Source organism: Alligator sinensis, unplaced genomic scaffold, assembly GCF_000455745.1.
Source record: "Alligator sinensis unplaced genomic scaffold, ASM45574v1 scaffold911_1, whole genome shotgun sequence".
Classification (NCBI taxonomy): Eukaryota; Metazoa; Chordata; order Crocodylia; family Alligatoridae; genus Alligator; species Alligator sinensis.
In genome coordinates this window covers 23,860-48,258 of record NW_005842978.1, presented here as the reverse complement: position 1 = coordinate 48,258, position 24,399 = coordinate 23,860, and the positions used below count along the sequence as shown (strand labels likewise).

The following is a 24,399-nucleotide window of genomic DNA, read 5'->3' as shown; positions in this document are numbered from 1 at the left end:
CCGCGGGCCGAGCCGGGCGCGCCGAGAAGTTGAGCCGGGGGGACGGGGACGGGAGCGGGGGCGGCCCCGTGTAGACAGGACGACTCCTCCTGGGAGCGCCGGCTGCCGCCAGCTCCGGCTCCCAGCCTCGGCACCCCTGGGGCTTCCCAGGGCAGTGCCGGCCTCTCCTCCTCCGCCTGGTCTGAACCCCTCCATTTCAGACCAGCGGGGATCCGTTTTAAAGCCTGTGCCTGCTTGACGACCTCCTCCGGATGGTACGGGGATAGGCGAGACAAAACCAGCAGGTCCTGTGTCCGACAGACCCCTTCTGCGGAGGTCCGGTGTCCATTGACTTCAATGAATATTTGCATACATAGGGTAGCCTCGTATATGTTACCGGAACTATAGGTCCATCTTGCCCAGCCCGCTGTGTCACCGGTGGCAGAGAGCGGGTGCCGAGAGGGCTGCCCCGGTTCCTCTGCCACTTGCAGCCTCCAGCAGCTAAAGTCTAGGACGGCCTCATTCAGAGGCTGTACCACTAAAACCCAGGTCAGTACTTATTGAAGCCCCTTTCCTCCAAGAATTTGTCCGATCCCTTTTTTGGATCTGGCTACGTAGTCAGCTTCCATAATATCAGGTAGCGGTGACTTCCATGCTTTAATTACACACAGGGTGAAAAAGAACTTTTTTGCGTTAGTTAAACTCGCAACCTACTCGTTTCCTTTTATGACCCCTAGATCATGTAGTGTGAAAGAGAGTAAATCCCTAGTTACTGTCTCTTCACCATTTAGTATTTTGCAAACCCTTATCATGTTCTCCCCTCAGAGCTTTACATGAAAAATAATAGAAATGCATTTTCTTAAATAGCAATAGTAGTTAAATCCACATTTGACTGTGATTAAAACAAGATTAGTATAATAGAAAATCAGGCTTTTTTTTTTTTTTTTTTTTTGCTTTTTCAGAAGTCAGTTAGCATTTTGAGTGTAGGTACAGAAAAAGCATATGTGCTTAAGTGCAATACCAAATCTGCCTTCACTGAAGACAAATTGGCATAAGGCATTTTAACAGTTCACATGAAGAACAAATTTGCATTCTGGTTATTTTTTCAAGAAGAATATAAGGTTTTGAGCAATAGTAAGTGTCAGTTTTGGTAGATCAATAGAAGTATAAAATTAAGAGATGCATTTCTTAAAGGCTAATAAACAAATATGCATCAGGCATATTTATGTGTACATCATATATTCTCAATATCAAATGCATACATATACATGCAGCACTTGCTACAGTTAGCACTAGATCTCATGCTTGGCACAGATGCACTTAATGCAAAAGGTACCAGGTTCAGGAAAACTGGTGCCAGAGACCTGAGAGAAATTCCATCTCCCTGCCTTAGCGTAGCCCAGGAGTTTTCCAGATAAATGATACAAATAGGAAGTCTCCCTCTTAGGATGACAAACCCACACAAATGTCCTTTCTGGAGTATTCTTAGTCCACATATCTTTGAACTGAACTGACTAATCCGCATGGTTGATCTGTCTGTATGGATCTAATTTGGAAGTATTTTCAGAAGGAATCAAAGTGTAAATTAGTATCATTTAACATTATTATTTCTAATTGTTATCAATTGTTAAGTGCCGTGTTTGAGAAAATGCAGCAGAATGAAAATAGTTTGCAGAAAAATAAAATTAGGCCCCAACTCGGCTGTGCTGAAAGGTAGCGGAGAAAGCTGGCAAATGGGAACCAGTTGCAGCTCGTTCAAAGGTACCTGACCCCCAGTGTAATGGAAATCCTACTAGTGGGCAGCCCTAACTTACATCACTGGGAATTTACCACAGTGAAGGAGTGCATGTAGCAAAGCTGTGTGCTTCACTTCACCTTTTCCTGTGTTACCCCAACATTCCTCTGTCACAGTACCTCCAACCGTGCCATTCCTATCTTTATCCTGACTTGGGGGAAGGTGTAGTTGTCTCTGTCAGCTCCAGGTTCTCTCATACAAGGAAAGTTGCTTTGTATTACTTAGCAGGCTGGAAAATCTAGCCCTTGGTTTGTATTTAACAAATAAAATATATTGCTGAGATATTGTGATTGACATAAATAAGATATGAGCTTCTGAGCAGCTTTTACAGTGCATAGAGAACTTTATATTTCCATAAACTGTAATATGTTACTGATCTGTGTGAACCCCTGAATTCCAGCCACCCTTATTTATTTTGACTTTCATTATTATTCTTATCTAAGGTACAGCTCACTAAAAAAATTAGAAGCTAGTTCTAGGTTAGACCAATTGGAAGAAAAATGTTTGCAGGATGCACATGCATGAATAGAGATCCATGAATTGAGATCCATACAGTAGTAGAACAAAGGATGAACAATACGTCAACTTTATCAAAGGAATTGTTGTAGCACTACTGCATCACATTCACTGACAGGAAAAGGTAGTTTCTATTGCAATATAAAGCCTAGCAGTCATTCATATTTAGAATAAAATTAAATCACATATAATGCTGAGGAAAAATGAAGTGTGGGTAGCTGTGTGCTCTAGTCTCATATCTAGCTGCCAAACCCAAACATTATGGTTAATATTCTTGCCCAACTGAAATGAATGAGAGTATTTGCATTGATTTCAAAGGCTTGAAAAATTAATTCTGTGAGTTTAGCTTGCAAATCTAGCTTAGCATCTTGGCCAGTTAGACCTTACACTTTTACCGGTATAAACGATCGGAAACCAATCTATACTTATGCACCGAACTTGTGTTCTGTTACAAAACCAGTCTATACCTGTAACAGAACAGACGTTCAGCGCACACAGCCTGGTTTAAAAATGGTGGAACCTGGTCTAAGATTTGCTCCCCCCACCAAAGGGTGAACGTCTGTTCTGTTTGCTACTAACCTAAACTGTGCTGCATACAGAAAGCCATGTAACTTAGATGATTCCTCCTCAGGCTTTTTGAATCTATACCTAACCTTTGTTAGGAGCTCGTCCTGTCACAGTGTGAGATTCTGTCATGATGTAAAAATGACAGGTTATGGATATTTCTGGGCAACAGCACACCCAAACTCTATTGATTTAACTTCCTAATTCCTGTAGAAGTGTATATTTCTGTGTACCACCAAGAGTATAGGCACAGGAGAATATCACGTGTGTGAAGAGGTATGTTTAGAGAGTGATGTCATAGAATAAATGTTTGATTTATGTACAGGAATGGTATAGGAAGAATGGCAACTGCCTGACATGTCTTTGTGAGAGAAAAACAGCATTCCAGACAGTTTTGCATCATTAATGGCACTTTTTTTAGAAGATTAAGTCAGAGCCTACCCAGATTCTGTTCTCCTTACCTATAGTACATTTTCCCCCAGCATTTACATTGGATGCTGAACTTTTGCTTCATATTCTGAATTGCATTGCCATGGTGGCATGGGTTTTCAGAACTTCAGCCATAGACATGCTACTTGCAGCCACACCGACACAGGTGTGAGCCCCCAAAAGGGAAGAATTAGAAGTATACTGGCTCCCCAGTTGAAAAAAAATTGCCAAAGTTTTCACTTACGTATCTTTGTCTTCTATAGGAATGATGTTTCTGTAGTAATGAAACTTAACATTAAAGGAGGTAGGTATTTCTCACACAGGCGCCATGCAAATGCTTAAAGCATTTAGGAGAAAATTTATTATCCTTTTAGATGTAAATTAATTCAGAAGGAACTGGAAAGCCTCCCTGTCACCCAGCATGTTGAAAAACAAAAGGCAATTTAGAAAAGCCACAAAATGTTCTTCTGCCTAAAGCACCCTTGCCAAAAAAACGTATGAATTAACTGTGTTAACTTAGAAGATTTATCAGAGTTTTTAAGGTTTATGTCTTCAAATGAAATGTAATGCTATAGAAAGTTAGAAAAATATGATCAGAGTCTATAGTATTGTTACTAAGGGGTGCATTGAACAAGAACAGCTTTTTTCAAAGAGTTGGTTCAATCCAGCACCAGTTGAAATGAGTGGGAGTGCTACCATGGACTTCGACAGTGAGAGTAGGATATGCATCACTTGAGTAAATGAATAACTACTCACTTGAGGAACCCAGTTGAATTCAGTGGCATTGCTCACACATTGGTAAATTCTCTGGGATTAGAACTGTGCAATTCTTAGGTCATATTCTTATGTATAGGATGTTGGATCATTTTTTTCCTCTCTCTCTCTGGAGGATACAATAATAAATAGGATAATTCAAACAGAATTAATGGAAGATGAAAGAAACAACCAAAAAATCATTTTACATGGCAGTTGTTAGAGGAAACAGAATCTTGACTCAGACCTAATTTATGCTTTTAAATTATCCTCTTGTAAAGAGCAGGGGAACAGCGAGAGTAGACGGCAGTGAGGAAGATGCATGTTCCTGGAGGGACTGGAATAGCTTTGGGCCATCATGATGGGGATAATATTTCTTATGTAGAATGCCTGTAGAAATGATCAAGGGAGAAGATCTAACAAGGGAACACAGCCATTGTGAGAAAGCTATCAGATATGAAAGAGAGAGCTTTATTTTGCAAACCTGTAGAAATACAGAACTGCAGCTCATGTCAGTCAGAAGGTGTTCACCTTGCATCCCTTGTAACAGTGGGTCACTTGCTGCAGAAGGGGAATTCGCTTTGAATGGGTTTATATGACCTTTAAATTATACCTGGGGCACCACTGTAGTGTTGTTACAGGGTACCCAGAAGCACTGAATCAGTACATATCTCCTTTATTCAAGATCTAGCGCCCCAATGTTCATGACTATTTCAGTTTTCTTGATGTCTCCAAGACAGAGGTCTTGTTTGGCAGTTTACATCTCTGCCTCAATCCCCAAGTATATTTGGATACTATGTTGATAGGTGTCATATAGCTAGATAAATCATTTTAAGAAGATGTTAAGAAACAGTTTTATGGATTCTAGCCAAACTAGAAGTGTGACTGGAACAAAACTTGCAAATCTAGAAGGAGAACCAATGGAGACAATTAGAAAAGCCTGCTTGAAAGCTGAGAATGTTAGAGGCAGAGCATAGAATCATAGAAAATAAGGGTTGGAAGAGACCTCAGGTGGTCATCTAGTCCAGCCCCCTGCTCAAAGCAGGTCGAGCCCCAACTAGATCATTCAAGTGAAGGCTTTGTCTAGCTGGGTCTTCAAAACTTCCAGTGATGGAGAGTTCACAACCTCTCTGGGTATCCTGTTCCAGTGCTTTACTACCCTCCAAGTGAGAAAGCTTTTCCTAGTATCAAACCTAAACCTCGCTTGCTGCAATTTGAAAGCATTGCCCCTTGTTCTCTCATCTGCCACCACTGAGAATAGTACAGCTTCATCCTCTTCGGAACCACCCTTTGGGTAGTTGAAGGCTGCTATTATATCCTCTCTGTCTTCTCTTCTCCAGACTAAATATTCTCAGTTCCCCCAGCTGCTCCTCAGAAATCATCTGCCCCACCCTCTAATCATTTGTGTTACCTTCTGCTGGACTCTTTCCTATTTGTCCACTTCCTTTGTGTAGTGGGGAGCCCAAGACTGGAGCCAGTACTCAAGATCTGGTCTCATCAGTGCTGAATAGAGGGGAAGAATCACTTCCCTTGTTCTGCTGGCAATACTCCTACTTATGCAGCCCACTTAGCCCTTTTCACAACACGAGCACACTGCTGCCTCATGTTCAGTTTACTGTCCACTGTAACCCCCAGGTCTTTTTCTGCAGAGCTGCTGCCTAGCCAGTCAGTCCCCAGGCTGTAGCAGTGCATGGAATTCTTCTGTCCTAAGTGCAGGAATTTGCACTTGTCCTTATTGAACCTCATGAGATTTCTTTTGGTCCAATCCTCTGAGGTCTCTGAATCCTAGCCTATCCCACAGCATATCTACAACTCCCTCCAGCTTGGTTTCATTTGCAAACTTGCTGAGGGTGCACTCCATCCCATCTTCCAGATTGTTGATGAAGATATTGATCAAAACCAGCCCTAGGACTGACCCTTGGGGACTCTACTTGATACCGGCTGCCAATTAGACATTGAGCCATTGACTACTACTCTCTGAGCCCGACAATCCAGCCAGTGTTTTGTCCACCTTCCAGACCGTTCACCCAATCTGTAGTTCCTGCTTAATGGTGAGAATGCTGTGGGAGACTCTGTGCACACAGCAAGGGCCTGAGTGCCAGGACTGCTGCAGAGACAGGCTGCGCATAGGCGGGTAAGGCGCCATGCGAGAGACGTTCTGGTCTGCTGGGTACTGGGCACCTTTGCAAAAGTAGCTTCTCCCTGGTGGCCACGGGAGCTCAACTACACAGGGCCCACTGGTGCCGAGGCAGCGGTGTGCTCTGGGGCCCCAAAGTGCCTAGCGCCACTGTCCACGCTAGAGTCCACCCCGCCTGTCCAGGATGGCAGCATGGGCTGCAGGTAGGAGCTGTGGGTGAGAGGACAACGTGTGGGAATAAGGTGGTTGCCACCTTTTTCATCGGGGGCAGAGGCAGGAGGAATATGTGTGTGTGTGTGTGTGTGTGTGTGTGTGTGTGTGTTTATAAATGTAAGACAAACAAAAAAAAAGGTTTATTAATGTCAGTTGTTTAAAATGCCTTGCACTATTACTAAATATCGGTTATCGGATCAGAATTGGCCAGATATGGTTGGTTAATCATCAGCTATTAGTGTCGGCCAAGAAAATCTTTTATCGGTGCACCTCTAATATTTCTCCTTTTCCAGTCCTCTGGGACCTCACCCACTTGCCACAGATTTTCAAAGATAATGGCCAGTGACCCAGCAATCACATTGCCCAACTCCCTCAGCACGCTCAGGTGCATTGCATCTGGTCCCATAGACTTGTACACATCCAGCTTTTCTAAATAGTCCCTAACCTGTTTTTTTGCCACTGTTGGCTGCTCCCCTTCTCCCCAAACTGTGCTGCCAGGTGCAGTAGTCTGGGAGCTGACCTAGCCTGTGACGCCTAAGGTGAAAAAGGCATTGAGCACTTCAGCCTTTTCCATATCATCTCTCACTAGATTGCCTCCCCCATTCAGTAAGGGACCCACACTTTCCTTGATCCTTGTCTTGTTGCTCACATACTTGTAGAAAGCAGAAACTCTTCTTTTTGCCCTTCATGTCCCTTAATAGCTGCAACTCCAATTGTGCTTTGGCCTTCTTGATTTCATCCCTGCATGCCTGAGCAATACTCTTATACTCTTCCCTAGTTGTTTGTCCAAGTTTCCACTTCTTGTAAGCTTCCTTTTTGTAATTTAGCTTACTGAAGAGTTCCCTGCTAAGCCAAGCTGGTCTTCTGCCATACTTGCTAGTCTTCCTGCTCATTGAGATGGTTCCTTCCTGTGCCCTCAATAAGGTTTCTTTGAAGTACAGCTGCCAGTTCTCCTGGACTCCTTTCTTCCTCAGACAGGCCTCCAAGGGAATCCTGCCCATCAGTTCTCTGACCGAGTTGAAGTCTGCTTTTCTTGAAGTCCAGAGTCCTTACTCTGCTGCTCTCCTTCCTTTCTTTTCTTAGGATCATAAACTCCATTTGACTCTGACTGATACTCCAACAAGTATACTCCAACTTGACTCTAATATGCCCAAAGAAAGTTTTAAAACTGTATTCCTTTTTTCTTTGCCTGTGTTAGATGACATTTGGACCATGGCTGTATTGTAACCAGAGATGTGATTATTATACATGTAGTTATACCTGAGCTTGCTCAGATAACAGAGCAATGATGCTATAGAACAGTGGTCTCCCTTTTTAAGTAGATCACCTTTGGCATTTAAAAGCAACCCAAGAGCTACCGTGCGCTGCCCTCCCTGCCCCCTCCCCAGCAGGTAAGTCTGTGGGGAGGGAAGGATGGGGAGCAGATCAAGGCAGAGAGAGAGAAAAAACTATTTGGGGGTGCACCTCCCCAGCAGGTAAATCCCACCCAGCCGGGGCCCCATTCAACTAACCCATGCTCCTGCCTCTGCAGCACTGTCCCTCACTGTGGGGGCCTTGATCTAGCCCCTGTCCCTTCCCTCCCCCACAGACTGACCTGCTGGGCTGGGGCACAGGCATCTGTGCATGCGGGCTCTTAGCCCCATGCCCCAGCCTCGGATCAAGTTCAAGAGGCTCCAGAGTCTGCCGCAAGAGGCTCTGAGATCTGCCGATGGATGAAGATCCACTGGTTGGTGACCACTGTTATAGCATGGATGTCAGTTGTGAATACTTGCCAAAGACTCTGTGTGACTGACACCATGCCATCGCAAGTTTTGCTGCTCTTGCTACCCAGGCTAGCCAAAGTAAAGTTAGACATATCCCATAGTCAGAGTAGTAAAATGTGTTACTGCTTCAAATAGAGATGGCAGTATAAGGTGGTTAGTCAGCCCTGCACTAGAGCATGAGAGAATTTTGGGAATTAAACTATGGCAAATGGGGTTTGTTGAAATAATGTTCTTTTTGTTGGGATAGTATAGTTATTCCTTTGTTATCTCAGCTGCAAAAATAGGCTTCAGAACTGTGCTTAATTGGTGAAATCCCAGTAGCGCCATTCAGCAACTTGACTAGATCTGTCTCTTGAAGTTTAAGTTATATCAGTTAGAGTGAATTATATCAACATGTTTGCTACATCATTAAAAAATGTTACATGGGCCTTTTGCAGTCCCCAAATAAACAATATTTAACTAGAGGTTGGCTTTACTGTGATTGTTAAATATTTAGAATATATCTTTTTGAAATTTTGATCATTTTATAAGTACAAAAAATGATTATTAAAAGGCAAGGTTTTTTTCTAAATATGTACTACATTTACAGTTTAAAGAATGCATACTAAACTTGACATTATACAGAATTCTTATTGTTATTAATGAGGACATGAGATTATACTGTATAAAGTGTCTATATGCATAAACAATATAAGTTGGAAATGAAATTTCCCTTAAACTAGGGGTTCTCAAATTTTGTGATACTGTGACCCCAAGTGCTGGATGGTGGTGGTGGTGGGGGACGGGAAGCTTGCATGCAGCAGCTGCCACTGCTGCCATCCACCACTCCACGCCACCCCCCACGCCGCAGTGTGTACTCCCTGGGAAGTTTGCAACCCCCAGGGGGGTTGCAACCCACAGTTTGAAAACCCCTGACTTAAACTATCTTTACTTATATATGATTAATATGTTACCTCTGTCAGAATTGACCAGGAGTTTACAGATTTGAGTGATGAGTACATCCGTAATCAAATCTATTAGAGGTGCACTAATATATCAGTGGCATATCGGATCAGTGCTGATAAAAGAAAAAATCATTTTATTGGCCATCGGAGTTTTTGGGTAGGTGTAGCTGATAATGTCACTGATAAATGCCACGTGCATGTGCACAGCTACAGCATGCATGTGGCCAGGAAAGCAGTCGGGCAGCATGGAAGGCAAAAGGGCATGGGGAGGTGCAGATCAAGGCCTCCATGGTGAGGGAGGGAGTGGGTAGAGGCAGGGGCAGGAGCAGGTCCTACCCAGCCCAGCCAGGGCAGTGAATGCCACCTGGGGCTGGGAGAGGGATAAAGCTGCAGGCAGCTCATCCAGTGGGCATGGAGGGGGAGGGAAGGTGGCTTCCTGCCACTGTGCGTACCCGTTGAGGAGGCATGTGCCGCCTCAGATTTGTGTGCAGTGCAAGGGCAGGCTGCCTGCTGCAGGCTTGGGACTAGGGGCTGCTAGAAGGCCACCCCAAAATTCCCTGTAGCTTCCCCATAGCCACCCCTCTCAGTGCCACTTCACAAGTAACCCCTGCCCAGCCCCACCTCCTCCCCCCCGGTGGGAAGAGGCTGGAGCAGCCTCTAGCCCCAAGCTCACAGCAGGCAGCCCAGCCTCACCCTGTGCACAAATCCAGGGGGGCCCATGGTTCCCTGGAGGGTGCAGGCAGCAGTGGAGAGCTGCCCACACCCCCATGCCTCTGGAGCTCGCAGCTCCATCCCGCTTTTGGCCCCAGGGCTGCATTGACTGCCCTGGCTGGGCTGGGCAGTGCCTGTTCCTGCCCCAGCCCCTGCCCCACTCCTTTCCTCCTCATCATGGGGGCCTCAATCTGTCTCCCCCATACCACTTGACCCCCACGGACTTACTAGCAGGGCACTGGTCTCCATGCTGCTGGGCTGCAGTCCTGTAAATAGATTATCAGATCGATATCAGCCGATATGACTAGTTAATAATTGGCTATCGGTATCGGGCAAAAAAATCTTTATCGGTGCACCTCTAAAATCTATGCTTTGCACATATAAAATGAGGTCTTAATCCTTATAATAACTTGTTAATTTTTTAAGGACTTTAATATTTTGGAGGTAGGCCTGATTTCCTGTTGCTTTTCACATTTTGTCATCATTTTACATCTGTTTATGGAGAATGCAAAGTGAATAGAATATGCTACATTCTTATATGGTAGCATTTTACATTGATTGTGAACAGGTGTAGATGATTGCTCAGCTACAAAACAATGGGGAGTCAGAGTCGTCTGCAGTTTGAGAATATTAGTTTGAATATGTAAAGATGGGAGGGTATGTAAATTGTGCTGGCTGGGAGACGGGAGCTCTGGAAAATAACCCAGGAGATTTGATTTGCTGTGAAGAATTGTACCTCTGTTTACAGGCGACCCTCGCCATTCGCGGGGGATATGTTCCCGTGATCCCTGCAAATGGTAAAATCTGCAAATAAGGCATTGCATTCATGAATGCAGTCAATGTTCATGAATGCAGTGCCCCCGGTCGCTGGGAGGGGGGCATGGCTCTGGCAGTGACAGCAGGAGCCTGGGGGTGGCGGCAGGAGCCCAGCAGCAGCAAGCGCGGAGCTCCTAAGGAGCTCCGGGAAGTGCTTAAAGTGTATTTAAAATGCAGGTTCGGCATTCGTGAATATTTGAAACCACAAATGCTGAATCCACGAATACTGAGAGTTTCCTGTATATCAGATTAGCAAGAATTGTATGTTTGGAAATAAAAGTGGATTAGGATAATTTTAATAATCTTGAATTTGCTGTTTACTTATGTGTCTGTCCTAAAATATATAATCTATGCCATTGGTTTCAGTGCCTTACCTACTGTTATGCTTTAACAGTACAAATAAGTAATAACCATAACAAGGTTACACAATTAGTAGCAAGAGAAAGAACACATAGCATAAATTGTGATTATCTTTAGCATGTTTTGTACTAGTAATTCGCTCTTATCTTTTTCTAAATTACCATGTTTACTTGCATATTTACATGCATCTTTTCTCCAAAAATTAGCCCTACAAAACTGGGGGATATGTTTTAAGCAAGGTAGCTGATTTCAGCATTGGAACTGAAGCACAGAGAGACTGGAATAGCTGCCAGGGGCTGTGCCTAACTTCCAGGCAGCAGAGTCCACTCCAGGGACAGTCTGCTCTTCAGTGTTAGACCTAGAGTTTTAATCCTGTCATAGCTGCTGCCAAATCAGCAGTGGCTAAGAGAGGGTTAAAATTTTAACTTTTGGCTGAGCAGCTAGGGGAGGGTGAGTGACACTGAAAAATCAATTGTGCCCCTGCTCCGTGATCAGTATTCACCCATGGCCAATCCTTTTTTCTTCATTATGCCTTCCCAAACAAAGTGCATGTTTTATTTGAAGGCATATAATGTGCAAGAAAATAAGGTATATGAAATCAGGCTAGGAGGTTGGAATATTTCCCCAGTGAGTGGTTTTCAAAATCAGTATATTCCCAAGTCAGCAGTCATAATATAATTTTTTTTTTTTTTTTTAAAGAATGATGTATGCAGTCTTACTCCACAGATACGTAGGCAGAGATTTAAGGAAGTGTTCTATCACTCAGTGGGGATGTTTTTATTTTATTTTGACCTAATAAGCTACTAAAGATACAGTGCAAACAACTTCCTTTCTTAGTATATATTTGTGCCTGAAGGTCAGAAATACTGTATCTTTGTCATTTACAAAATGACATGATTGGTTTATTAATTGTTCCATTTCGATTCTCTTAAATAAGTTGTGATTGCATTGTGGGGTTTACAGTTGCTGTACCTTAAGAAGCAGCGAGTTTCTTAAGGCCAGCAGCAATTTAACTGTGAAAATAGTAAGGGGTTGAGTTATGAAACTAACCATGCTACACTGATAAATTTATTTTAAACTGTTCTTTTGTTTATATAGTGTCATTTTCTCCAAAGGAGGCTAAGATGTATTATACTCCTTGGCATTGTCAAGAGCTGTGTCAGATATTGATTCCCTCATGGAAAGAGAGTGTCTGTTAAGGGAACCTACAGTAAAGCAGGGTCCCCTCTAAAATAGGACCAGGCCTAACAGTGAAACTCTCAATAAGTAGGTATGTCAATCTCAATGAGTAGGTTTTCCCACTTCCTCAAGCTGACAGGGACCTCTGATTTTGCTCCTGCAGAGGTAACATCATGGAGGAAGGCTCTTCCTTCTGGTTGACTTCCAACGTGGTATGCATGTTACTGGTAGTAAATCTATTATCTAGGGGAGTTTTGCCCCACTGTGTATAACCTCTATATAGAAAAAATCATGTAGTGGTTTTCTCTGATATGTATATGTATACATGCAGACGTTTTTCCCTGGCCCTGTATAAGGAGCAAGAATAGCTGTTTAACATTGCTCCATAATATTAGACAGTTCTGTAGGACGGGAAATGAAGACAAGGTAATAGTAAATCATTTTGGACAGGTCTCTGTTGGCTTTTGGTATGTCTTAAAAGCAACACGAAGACCTATCATTCTTTATTAATGATTATAATCTAATCCAGATGGCAGAGGGATTCCAGACAGGCAAAAACTGCATAACATCATTGGAATTTTGGTCAGAAAATGCAGTTAGCATCTCTACGTTTGCAAAAATATTATGAGAACTTTTATGAACACAAGCGCTCAAGACTTCCATTTTGTGTTCCATTCAAATGAAGTTACTGCCGGTAGTTCAGAGTCCATAATCAGTCACCATGAACCAGGTTTCCAGGTTGTTATAAGAGGTGAAATAGAACAAACCACTGAGCAAAATGAAAAAATTCCTCTCTTGCTACAAAATGAAATCTAGCCCAGGGCATGCCATTAGCAGGTCGCGGTTCTGCCCTGGCTCTGGACCATGCTGTCCTCACCATGAGATCCCAGCCCTAGAGCAGTTCCCCACCCAACTGCTTGCCCTACCAGGACTTATGGGGCTGGTCTCCATTGAAATCCTGGCCCTGCACTGTCACAGCTCCACCACTGCTGGGGGCTCCGTGGGAATGGAGTCTGCTGCAGTCCCAATCCGGCCCACGGGCCGAGCTTTGCCCACTCTTCAGCTAGGTTCCCTCCAGTAGTGAGATCTTCTTAGTGTGGGAGCTGACAGTACTCAAGCTATTGGTTACGGCTTCCCACCTGTAAAACTGTCTTTCTCTGCACCTGTCTTTCTATGCTGGAGTCAAGGAAGTTGTAGCAAGTGTCTATTCAAATGGCTGTGTATCAGCCAACAGCTCCCCTCTCCCACTGGGGGAGTTCTTAGCTGGACAGGTTCCAGATCTCAGGCAAGAATATATTCCAGTGAGTTACATTTTCAAATCGGCCTCATCTAGGCTTCTTTTACATTCAGTTTATGGATGATTTTCAATAAGAAAACATAGGCACAAATAATTTTGCATGCAATTTTAGAAAATGTGGCCTGTTAAATCTATTTACAGTAAACACATTAGTTACATTAAAAGTGTAATTAACAACAAGAATGAATGTGCTCTCATAAATGCCAAAACAGTTATTTCTGGTAATTTCTGGTAATTTGTTCCACTCTACTATAAGGCCACAAGAATTTGAACTCCTTTTTTTCTAATAATTTGTGCTGTATTTTACAACCCAGACATGACATATTGCTTATTTCTAGGGCAGTTAGATACAATTTATTTCAACAGATGCTGTGTTCAATTTTCTTTAGTAAAACTGTAGTAATATAGTCAGAATTATTGTTTATATTTTGAGGGGATAACAATGTATTTCGCAAGCCCCAGGCAAAAATCTTCTAATTTCTACCTTGTTTTGTTTTTGAAAGTTTTAAAAAAAAAATTATTTCCCTTTGTATGTGAAGTTAACATAACTATATAATACATTGCTCTGAATAATAATCTAAATTGGCTCCTCTCAAACACTGTTTATTAGGTCAACATTAAATTATTACTTTAATACTTTAACATTAAACATTAATTGTTGTGCATTTTCGTACTAATAAATTTGTTTAATGTTTTTAATACTTTTTCATATTTTCATGAAACAAAGTTCATAAATCACAGAAAAAGTTGTCCTCTTTAATTGGCCTGATGAGTTGTGTGAGTCTTATTAGATTGCCTCTCTAGTTAATTTAGCTCCATTTCCCCAGTTGTGGTGCCCAAGGGAATCAAGTATAGACCTTCCCAACACAATCAATTTATGCTAAAAGAGTTTATACTAAACATGCTCTTGATTCCCTGACACAGTGATGCAAGAGACATATCTGTCAGTTGAGGCTTTCCATTATACTTTTATTAAAAGCAACTATATTCCCCTTTAAGTTTTCATCTATATTCTTGTACTCAAGAAGCATAAGCTTCGTGACTAGCGACAATGTGGCTGAAAGGGCAGAGACCATAATAAGACAGCTGTAGCTTCGTTTCTGTTGAGCACTTGTGCTTTCTCCCAACCTCACCCCAAGGCTGTGGGAGGGGTCAGACATTGTAAACTAGGAACTTGTATCCATCCAGAGCTGAAAGCTAGTTTTTGTTTGGTAGTTTCCATGCCATAGCAAATTTGCACCTTGTTTCCAGCCATCGGTCTGACCCATCTCATCTGAGTCAACACCACTTGTCTTAAATAAAATGAATGTGGGAAAGGAAGAATATTTAAAAATCAGAAACCACAACAGCAGCGTTCAGAACAGCAGGTGAAGCAAATGTTGCTGAGCCCAGAATGGATGTTGGTCTGCTGATTTTTGTATGTTTGCTTTAATTGCTCAGCAAATCATTGTGCAACATAAAGTGTTCATTTTTAATGTCAGTTTTGTTGAGGAGTCTAAAGTGTGGAGATTTAGAATTGCCAGTTGGTACAGACTGTCCTAACGTGACTAACAGTAATATTTATCTACTCAGTTAAAAGCATTTAGGCTTGATCTTAACTGCATAAATAATAAAGATGAGTTCTAAAGACATGTAGTTGCCTTGTTGAATCATGCACCATGGAGGTGATGTGTCATGTTTGTGTCAGAATGTTACAACAATGAACTGGAAATGACTTGCAATACAGCCAAAACTGAACAAAAATTAACAGAGTGATGTAATGAATGCATACAAAAGATGCAATATAACTAGTCCCCTAATGAAGCAAACATATGGCTTTGGTATTGTGTGCATTTTATATGGATTGTACTGTAACACAATGTGCAAAAGATGCCTATTTGGCCAGGTAGCTATGTAAAAATATATCTTTGTTCCTGTCAAATTGATTGGATTTTAGATAAGATCGGGAGCAGTGCTGGAAGTGAGCTGTCAGTTTCCATTAGTTTAATCTAAATTATAAACACAGCAGACACTTGGAACAGCACAAGCAGAGATAAATGAATGGGTTTTTTTTTGCTTTTCTCTCTGGCTTTTCAAAGATAATATCAAGTTTTTAGCTTCTTTCCTGTATGTTTATTATCTCTATATTGATGGATTGACTCTTAATTAGTTTTGATTTAGAGAAAAATGAGGTAAGTGACTCAGGTTTTGCAGTAAAGTGAATAGTTCTGTTGTTGCTCATGTATACTGTAATGATGACAAGTAAAAGTCTTAATTTATAGGCTTTAGTTCTTTATTCACAAAACAGGTACACAAAACTGGAATGCAAGCTTTCCTGCACAGCTGTATGGCTTTAAAGATACCAATGCATCTCAGGCATGGCTGGAAAGGAACACACATAGTTTTGGAATAGGGAAGTCCAGTCTTCACATTCCTTCCATTGTAAATTTTTTGGCTGAAGCTGACAACCTGTATATCATCTGGGACTTGATCAGAATTCCCAATAACAAATCATCACACCAAAATTCCTACTTCATTAGGGCTTTTTTCCCTCTTGTCCATCAATTCATCTTTATGGATGTCTTCACATCTAAATCTAAATGCTATATATATATTATCACTGACTACTACTTCAGAAATGAAAAATTACCAGGGATTGTTCAGGAAAAATTAAGCATAAGCTATACTTCTTGTGTGATACCTAGATAAAAAACTAATAAAAAGAGAGAAGGAAAGAAAAAGTAGAAATGTAAAGAAGAACTCTTATTTTGTTGTTTACCACCTTCATTAGTAGATAACTTCATTTAACTAATCATGGCCACATCTGTTTTAACACAATAATTCAGCTGCATTAGAGCATTCCTGAGACATTGTAAGTTTTAATTTAATGGAAGAGTTGGAGGGGATGTATTTATCCAAGGAAATTATATTTTTAAGTACACTCAGTTATGCACGTAGTAAGTCTGGTTACCTGTATAAGCTGAATATGCTTCTAAGATCCACGGGTTTTTATGTGCTTTCTCTGCCTCATTACTGCCATGAAAAGCAGTAGTGCTCTAAACTAATATAATTAAAAGATCTATAACAATATAAGTCTGCTATTTTTTCTAGCAAATTGTCTATTGCTGGAATTTGTGTGCACACTATTTTTAAAATACAATTTGGTATGTATTTGCAAATTGTTACTGTCTCTCTCTCTACAAACTAGGTACTTAATCATCTGTATTATCCTCCTCTAAATATATTCATTTGTTCTAATGAGACCACCGATTATTCTGTTATGTTTCTACAGAAGCAGGTGGGAAGAAACTGCGGAGCACAGTTCAGAGAAGCACAGAAACTGGACTGGCTGTGGAGATGAGAAACTGGATGACTCGTCAGGCCAGCCGGGAATCTACAGATGGTAGCATGAATAGCTACAGCTCTGAAGGAAAGTAAGAAAGATTGCTACTTATATAATCTTTTATTTTGTTTCTCCGCCAAGTTGGTCTTGATAAAAGTTGGCGAGTTGAATCTTAAAGTTCCTACATGGGTAAATTCCTATTTTAAACTCTTTTGCCAGAGAGAGTTTTCCCTGAATAAAACAGTGCATGGAGGGAACTGCTCACTGCCTAGGTAGGAAGGTGCCCACCATGTAGGTAGAAAGTTCTAATCAATTGTCCACAAAAAAGATTTTTTTTAAACTATTATTGGCCAAATGGTTTCTGTGAAATTTTTATCTGTAGCTATTTAAAAGCAATTTCTGGCTTTGTGCTTGAAATGTGAGTTGTTTCCCAAGCCTCATAGTGAGATTTCAGATTCAAATACCCATGACTGATATTGATCTGCAGATGCTTCCTCTGCCTGACAAAGGGTAATTGTACCCAAAAGCTTGTAAAGATTTTTTCCAACTATTTGAGTTGGTCTAATAAAAGATATTAGATTTACCCAAAGAATCTCATCTGCCTATGTCCTTAGATCAACATGGCTACAACCTACACCCATGACTGATATTTAAATTTGTTTCTATTAATATTGTGCAAGATTCAGTGACAGTTCGCTGTTTCATAAATCATTAGATCATTAGCACTCACTTGCTTGAATGCAGGTAGAAAGGAAACAGAATAATTTTCCTTAGAAATGTGAATAGTATTTGTTGAAAACTTTTACTTTAATGTTAATGTTCACAAACTTTCAGGTAATCACTTGCTATGTGCCTGTTTCAGTCTAGGCCCATATGAATATGGAGAAATGTCTGAGCGAGAGAAGGCTTGACTTATTCAACTATGTGGGGTCCTGAATTGCTATTGGTTGAATACGATAGGGTAGTTTATAAAGCTGTTACAGTCTTGTCAGTGATAGCAAGTTTTTATGACATGGTTGACAAAAATATCAACATTGTCACTAAAGTGGAAAAGGGTGGAAAATAGCAAAGGGTAAATTTAAGCTTCTCTGCTAAAACTCTTTTGATAATTTGTGATACATTTCTTTCAGTCTGATTTTCCCTGGTGTGCGGTTGGCTGCAGACAGCCAGTTCAGTGATTTTCTGGATGGACTTGGTCCTGCCCAACTTGTAGGGCGCCAGACACTGGCGACACCATCTATGGGTAAGCATGCGTGTCCTGTGCTCTCAGCATAATATTATTGGTTTGTAATCAAAACACAGAATTGGGAATCAAGTGATCTTAGTTCTAGCTCTGGCTCTGCCTTGGATTTGCCATACATTCTTGCCCCACTCAGAGCCAAATTTCCAAAAGTTGCTTGAACTCTGGGTTCAACTTCTGATTAAGTTGATTCATTTCATGGATAAAGTTGGTGACTTAACACCTCTTAAAATCAGTGTCTAGGTACCTAACGTTTGACACTGAAATACAGAGACACTGTAAAAGTCTGCATTAATTAGAAAATATAACTAGAGGGTCAGTTTTGACTGTTTGTACCTTTATCTCTGTTGTCTGTTTCTCTGTCTGTAAAATGGATATTTTAATACTTGTCTACCTTTATGTAGCATTTTTCAGCCTGTATTGAAATGCTGGTTAGTGCAAATGCATTTTCTAACTGTACTTTTAGTGGCTCTGTGCTCACAGAAGTTTATAAAGAGAAAATTAATTTACTTCCAAGAAATATAAGATGAGCATGTATCGTACCAGTGAAAAGTACAAGTCTTAACATCAGTTATAAAAGATTATTTAATTCCTTGTTGAAAATTTTGATTTCATGGGAAGGACGCAAATTGTCACACATTAATTCCATAATAAGGTCACAAGTTATAATAGAATTGGATATTTTTCAGTTGCAGTTCATGGAGATTTTCTTTTTCAGGTGATATCCAGGTAGGAATGATGGACAAAAAAGGACAGTTGGAGGTAGAAATAATACGAGCCCGTGGCCTTGTTGTAAAACCAGGTTCAAAGACACTGCCAGGTAAGAAAAAAAGTATCCAGTTTACATGAATAGAAATACCGTGCTAAAACACTAAGTTCTCTAGAAAATGTAGTGGGTTATACAGTTGTAAAAAAGTACTGAGCTTGTATGAAAGACTACGGTAAATCTAAGTGTTTATTTTCAACTCTGTCTTCACAAAAATCGTGATGATGTATTCTAGGCAATTAATAGGGACAAAAATTATTATATAGCAAATTAAACCTGTTTTTGAAGCTATAAGCCAGGACTGTTCAACGGGTGGTGGCTTCAGTGACCCCTGAAGGGTTAGTATTCACCTTACAGGCTCTTGTCACAGTTGCCACTGCCTCCCCCACCCTGGTGTTGCTTCTGCCACAACAGCTGGGTTCTTCAGGCTCCCCCACCCTCCTCCGGCTTCTACGTCCTGCCCCTGATCTTGGCAGGTTGGTTAAGTAGTGGTGTGGTGGGAGATGGGGATGGTCTCCTCCTGCTGTGCATGAGGGAGGCTGGAGCTGGGCTGCCTGTACTGTAGGGGGTTACATGGTCAAGAGAGGAAGGGGGATTCTGTGTATGTGGTGGGGGTGGAAAGCTGAGTTGCTTGTCTGGCACATGCACCCAGGGGGCATAGAGCCAGGCTGCCTGGCTCTGTGCATGGTGGGGAGGGAACATGCTGGGCTGTCATGGAGAGCCTGAGTGTGGCCACCTATGCCATTAGCAGCCCTTGGTCTGTGGCCTGCACCTTATGTAGCCACTGGGACTGCGGCTCACATAGGTGTGGCCCCCGGCTGCTCAGAAGTTGGAAAGACCTGATATAAGTAATTGTGGGAGAGGAAAAAATTAACCAAATGATTGCAATAGGTCCCCACCTTGAAAAAGGTAGGAACCTGCTACTTATTTTCTTCTCTTTAGCAAATGTATTGTCCTACTGTGTTTGTATACAGCTGCTTATGAAAGGAACAGTGTGGAAATATGTTCACCAGGCTGTCCTACCAGAATAGATGGCATTTCAGGGGCATGACTTTTCCCATTGTACATTATTTCAAAAGAACTGTTTAGGTGCTTGCTTCAAAACTCGCTAAAGTCAGTGCATGCGTTCCAATAATTTGTCTTTCAAATGGACCAAATGGACATGTAGTACTTTTTAGTACCATTTAGTGCCAGAATCCTTTCAGTTCAAAAAATTGAATTGTTTTATCAAATATATATTACAAATAAGGGAGGAATGTAGAGAAGGCTGGCTATCCAAAAGATACCAACATGTTAAATGGGAATAAGTATTAATAAATACTACGTGCAAGGACTTGCTCAGTTAATGCATTTATGTACAAAATGACAGATCTCTATAGTATTAAATATTGGAGCTAGTGTGCGAAAGTCTGCATTTGCCTTTCACTTATTCTTCTTCTTTCTCTTCCTAAGCACCATATGTAAAGGTGTATTTATTAGAAAATGGAGTCTGCATAGCCAAAAAGAAAACAAAAGTAGCAAGAAAAACGCTGGAACCTCTTTACCAGCAACTTTTGTCATTTGAAGAAAGTCCCCAAGGAAAAGTTTTACAGGTAAGTTCATGAATATTCTTGTGTATCTGAACATGTTTCACTTGTACTGTCACTGAACGAGCTCAGGACTTCTGCGATTTATTCTGTGAGCCTTTCTATTTCAAACCCTTACAGAGCAAATTGCTACCATGACAATCTGTTATGTTCTATTGATGATTTAGCCAGTAAAGAAGTGCTCTGTGCATATTAATACTATATTAAACTAGTATATGTCACCTATACCAAATGTATGGGCTCCATTTCACAGTGCACCTCAATTTTCTGCTTCCTTTTTATCCAGTTGCATGGGTTTACAGCCTGGGTTACATTTACTGCTGTACCACTATAGCAGATTGAAAGCTAAATCACGTGAAAATTTATCTTTCATTAGAATTACTTATCTTTTAATAAGTAACTGGGTGCATCTGAAGAATCAGCTGCATTAGATCACGCTCTTTCTTATTTGATTCTGAAATCTCTATTTTCTTTACCAACAGATAATTGTTTGGGGAGACTATGGACGTATGGATCACAAATCTTTTATGGGAGTGGCACAGATACTTTTAGACGAACTGGACTTGTCCAATATGGTGATTGGGTGGTTCAAACTCTTCCCCCCTTCCTCCTTAGTAGATCCAACCTTAGCCCCTCTCACTAGAAGAGCTTCCCAATCATCTCTTGAAAGTTCAACAGGACCTTCTTATGCTCGCTCATAGCAGCTGTGAAACTGTCATAGCAACCAGCGTTACAAAAAAAATTTACAGGTCGCAAACCCTGGTAACACTGCATGCTTAATGTTGTGTCTTCTGAGCCTGTTTCTAGGGCTACAAAGCGATCCTGTGTTCTCAGAGGAAGTTGCACACATTGTGCCCTAAAGAAGGCCCTCAGGTGAAGGAGTGGAGCTATAAAGAACTAACAGGTTTGGAGTTCAGTGACACTCAGTTTTGGTCCAATCTGAAGCCATGGATTAAACTAAAAGAATCAATCTGTTTCATGCAACAAAAGTCCCTTTCAATGGCATATCTATTTTGTTGCTCCCTTTTCTTTATCTGCCCCCCCCCCCCAAGCTTGGTTATGCCACAGAAATGGAATTTACTCTCCCATGAAGCCATGTTACAAGTCAGTGGAATAGTAGACATGAGAAGAACAGTGGAAGACTGTAAAGCCGCTGGAAAAGAAAAGTCAGCTGATGTTTGGAACAGTCATTTAAGACCAGAGCAAACTCTTCATACTAGAAAGGTTCAAGACTTAAAGTGGCAGGCTTCATAGCTCCCGCTATTGCTACAGTGAAACCCCAGACGCAATGGACTCTAAAAAATAAAATTCTGTGGATATACTGTACTGTATGAAATTAAAGAAACTTTTTTGCATGGACACAGATTTAGCTGAACACTTAAATTATTTTCTTGGGGCTGCAACTTGCAAAAAAAAAAAAGAATAAATCAGCCATTTTCAACAATTTATATTATTTTTAAAAATAAATTTCACTAGTGCATGGTTTTAAAAGGGAGAGAATGCAACAGGGTGATACAAAGACACACCACGTTTATCATTCTTTAAACCAGTCATGGTCTGTGTTTTTGCAGACGTATATTAAAAATAAAAAATAATTTCTAGCAAATATTTAAAATTCTGTTTATGTGACAAGGAATAAGTGTAATATATTAAATTTATTTAAATGTAAAAGGTACAAGCCTTGTAAAGTTCAACATTATGTGCAAATTGTACACTTCTTTTCCCTTCTTCTTTCTCTGTCTCTCCACCCAAACTCCCTTTTCCTTTTGCTTTTTGCCCCCTTCCTGTCTCCCAGGATTATCATATTCAAAACAGCTACCTTTTGACTTACTATTCTCTTATGCCCCATTATTGGTTCAGGGTTGCAGATTATTCTGCGTTCCTGAATTCTTTGAGAAAAATATTGTTTAAGAACTTACTTTTTTCAAGCATGTTGAAAAGGATTTTGCAACATGGCTTGGGAGTACATTAAAGTAATTCAGCATGCATTTGATAAAGAAAATATTTGAACTTTTTGCAATTTATTGTACAGTGCATGGTAACTTATTTTCATTTTTTCTCACCTTCAAATTGAATTCTACAGCAAAATACTGGAATCATGTGGCCATTGTAAGATGTCTTCAATAAATTTGTTTTCAGCACCAGCATTGTTCATTCAAGGGTTGAACAATCATTCTTGAAGGTTTTGGAGAGAGGAAAAAAATGAACTGGAAGTCTGATTTTTATTAGCTAAATTTCAACAGTTTCATTTGCACTTAGACAAATAAATTGCTACCTATTTGGACATATAAGAAACAGCAAAGGTTGCTACTGATTATAATTCTTCCGCTGTAAAGTTCAATTTTTCTTGAACTAATATTTGTGATGGCAGAGACAATTAGGGATTATCAGTCTGCCATAAAAATGTCAAACTTTCGTTTGTAATCGCCTTAAAGAAATTTGAATATTAACAATCGAACAGCTATTTGACACCATCACCAAAAGCCTCAGTGCAGAGTCAACAGATCTCAAAATACTTGTCTCTAATGTAACAGGCAGTTACTACCATTGGGTGGTGCTACATGTTCAGATTTCTCATTAACTTCTAATTAAAGGGAATATAACTGGCTAACATTTAATGAAAACTGTCCCTCTTTTGGGTCTCTATATGCCTTTAATTCATACATAAGGTTTAATGTTGAAACCTTGCAATAATTTCTAAAATATATTATATTTATCTTTAAATTAAGGCCATACATAACAGAATTCTTCTGACTTTGTTTCAAAATCTATTATGTTGCCCATTAGAAAACTGTCTGTGCCTCGTAAGAGCACAGAAACATCAATAGATAACACTTAAAAATGCCTTTTACGTTTTGGTGCAATATGATATACATCAAGACTGTGTCTTGTCATCCTGAGATTATATAATGGATCAATGTTAAGTTAATGAACAGACTAATAAAAAATATTTATTGAAATAATTTAGATACTTATGTACCAGCAACAAATAAATATTAAAAAACATACAGACAATATCCCCTAGATTAAAACAAGATACATAACCATTCTGATACTGTGAGATGCAGTCACACATTCTTGTATGCATATTCCTATATAAATTATTTCTAATTTTTAAAGTGAAGGATGTGACCGTACAGAAGGTTTGTACATACTTGTCATTATGCAGTATTTATTTTAAAAATTAATGTAATTTTTTTTAATTTTCAGGTCTGCAACTCTACTTATGATTTAGTCATGTAAATAGCACTATTCCAGTGATCACTGCTGTCTTGTACATAGTACGTTTTAAAAGTTAAAAGGAATTACAGTTGGGGGAAAAAAAGGGCAGATTAGGCCTGTAATGAACACCAACTAATGTAAATCAAATTCATTCTGGTGATGGTATTTAACACTTTAAATAAAACATTTTCTTTACAGAATGTGTACATTATGCATTGTCTCTTTCCTAAGTGGGATGATTTGCTCCATTCCTGATGTGATCTTCATGGATTATCACGCTACAAAATAAAAGATCAATAAAACTATTTTTAGAATAATGATGTCAATGAGTTGCTAGAAATAGAACTTTTCTTCTGGTTGGGCTATAGTAGTGAACTTTTAACTGTACAATTCCGATTTGGAGATTCGGCCACCAAATTGGGCTTTAATCTCCACTGAATCAAATTGGTGACCGAAGCTTCTCACAGCCCTAATAGCTATCCCTAAATATCTCAGAAAAATGGCACTCTTTTGGAGCATGTCATCCTTTGACACAGGAACTAACTTGGTGAATGAAGAGACTGGAGTGGGAATAATATACTTGGACTTTTGAAAACAGTCCCACATGACATTCTCATAAGAGAACTGGGGAAACATGCACTATGTAGAATTACTGTTGGATAGATACATAAATTGAGTAAATAATCACAAGCAGAGTAACTATAGCTAGCTCTGTTAGAATGGCAGAATGCTTCACGAGGGTTACACAGGGATCTAGATTTCTGGGTCCAATGCTGTTATATATATTAATTAATGACTTCAGTTCAA

General features: G+C 40.3%; 1 protein-coding gene across 2 annotated transcripts in view; it reads left to right on the top strand.

The window, feature by feature from the left end:
- The window catches only part of RIMS2 (regulating synaptic membrane exocytosis 2), a 417,536-nt gene extending 393,681 nt beyond the window's left edge, over window positions 1-23,855 (top strand). For both annotated transcript variants that reach the window (XM_025192862.1, XM_025192863.1), the window contains 5 exons: window positions 16,728-16,869; window positions 17,909-18,021; window positions 18,737-18,838; window positions 20,237-20,376; window positions 20,853-23,855. In XM_025192862.1, coding sequence (XP_025048647.1) covers window positions 16,728-16,869; window positions 17,909-18,021; window positions 18,737-18,838; window positions 20,237-20,376; window positions 20,853-21,071 — 716 coding nt within the window. In that variant the 3' untranslated portion in view covers window positions 21,072-23,855. The remainder of the gene's footprint in view (window positions 1-16,727; window positions 16,870-17,908; window positions 18,022-18,736; window positions 18,839-20,236; window positions 20,377-20,852) is intronic.
- The last annotated feature ends 544 nt before the right edge of the window (window positions 23,856-24,399 follow it).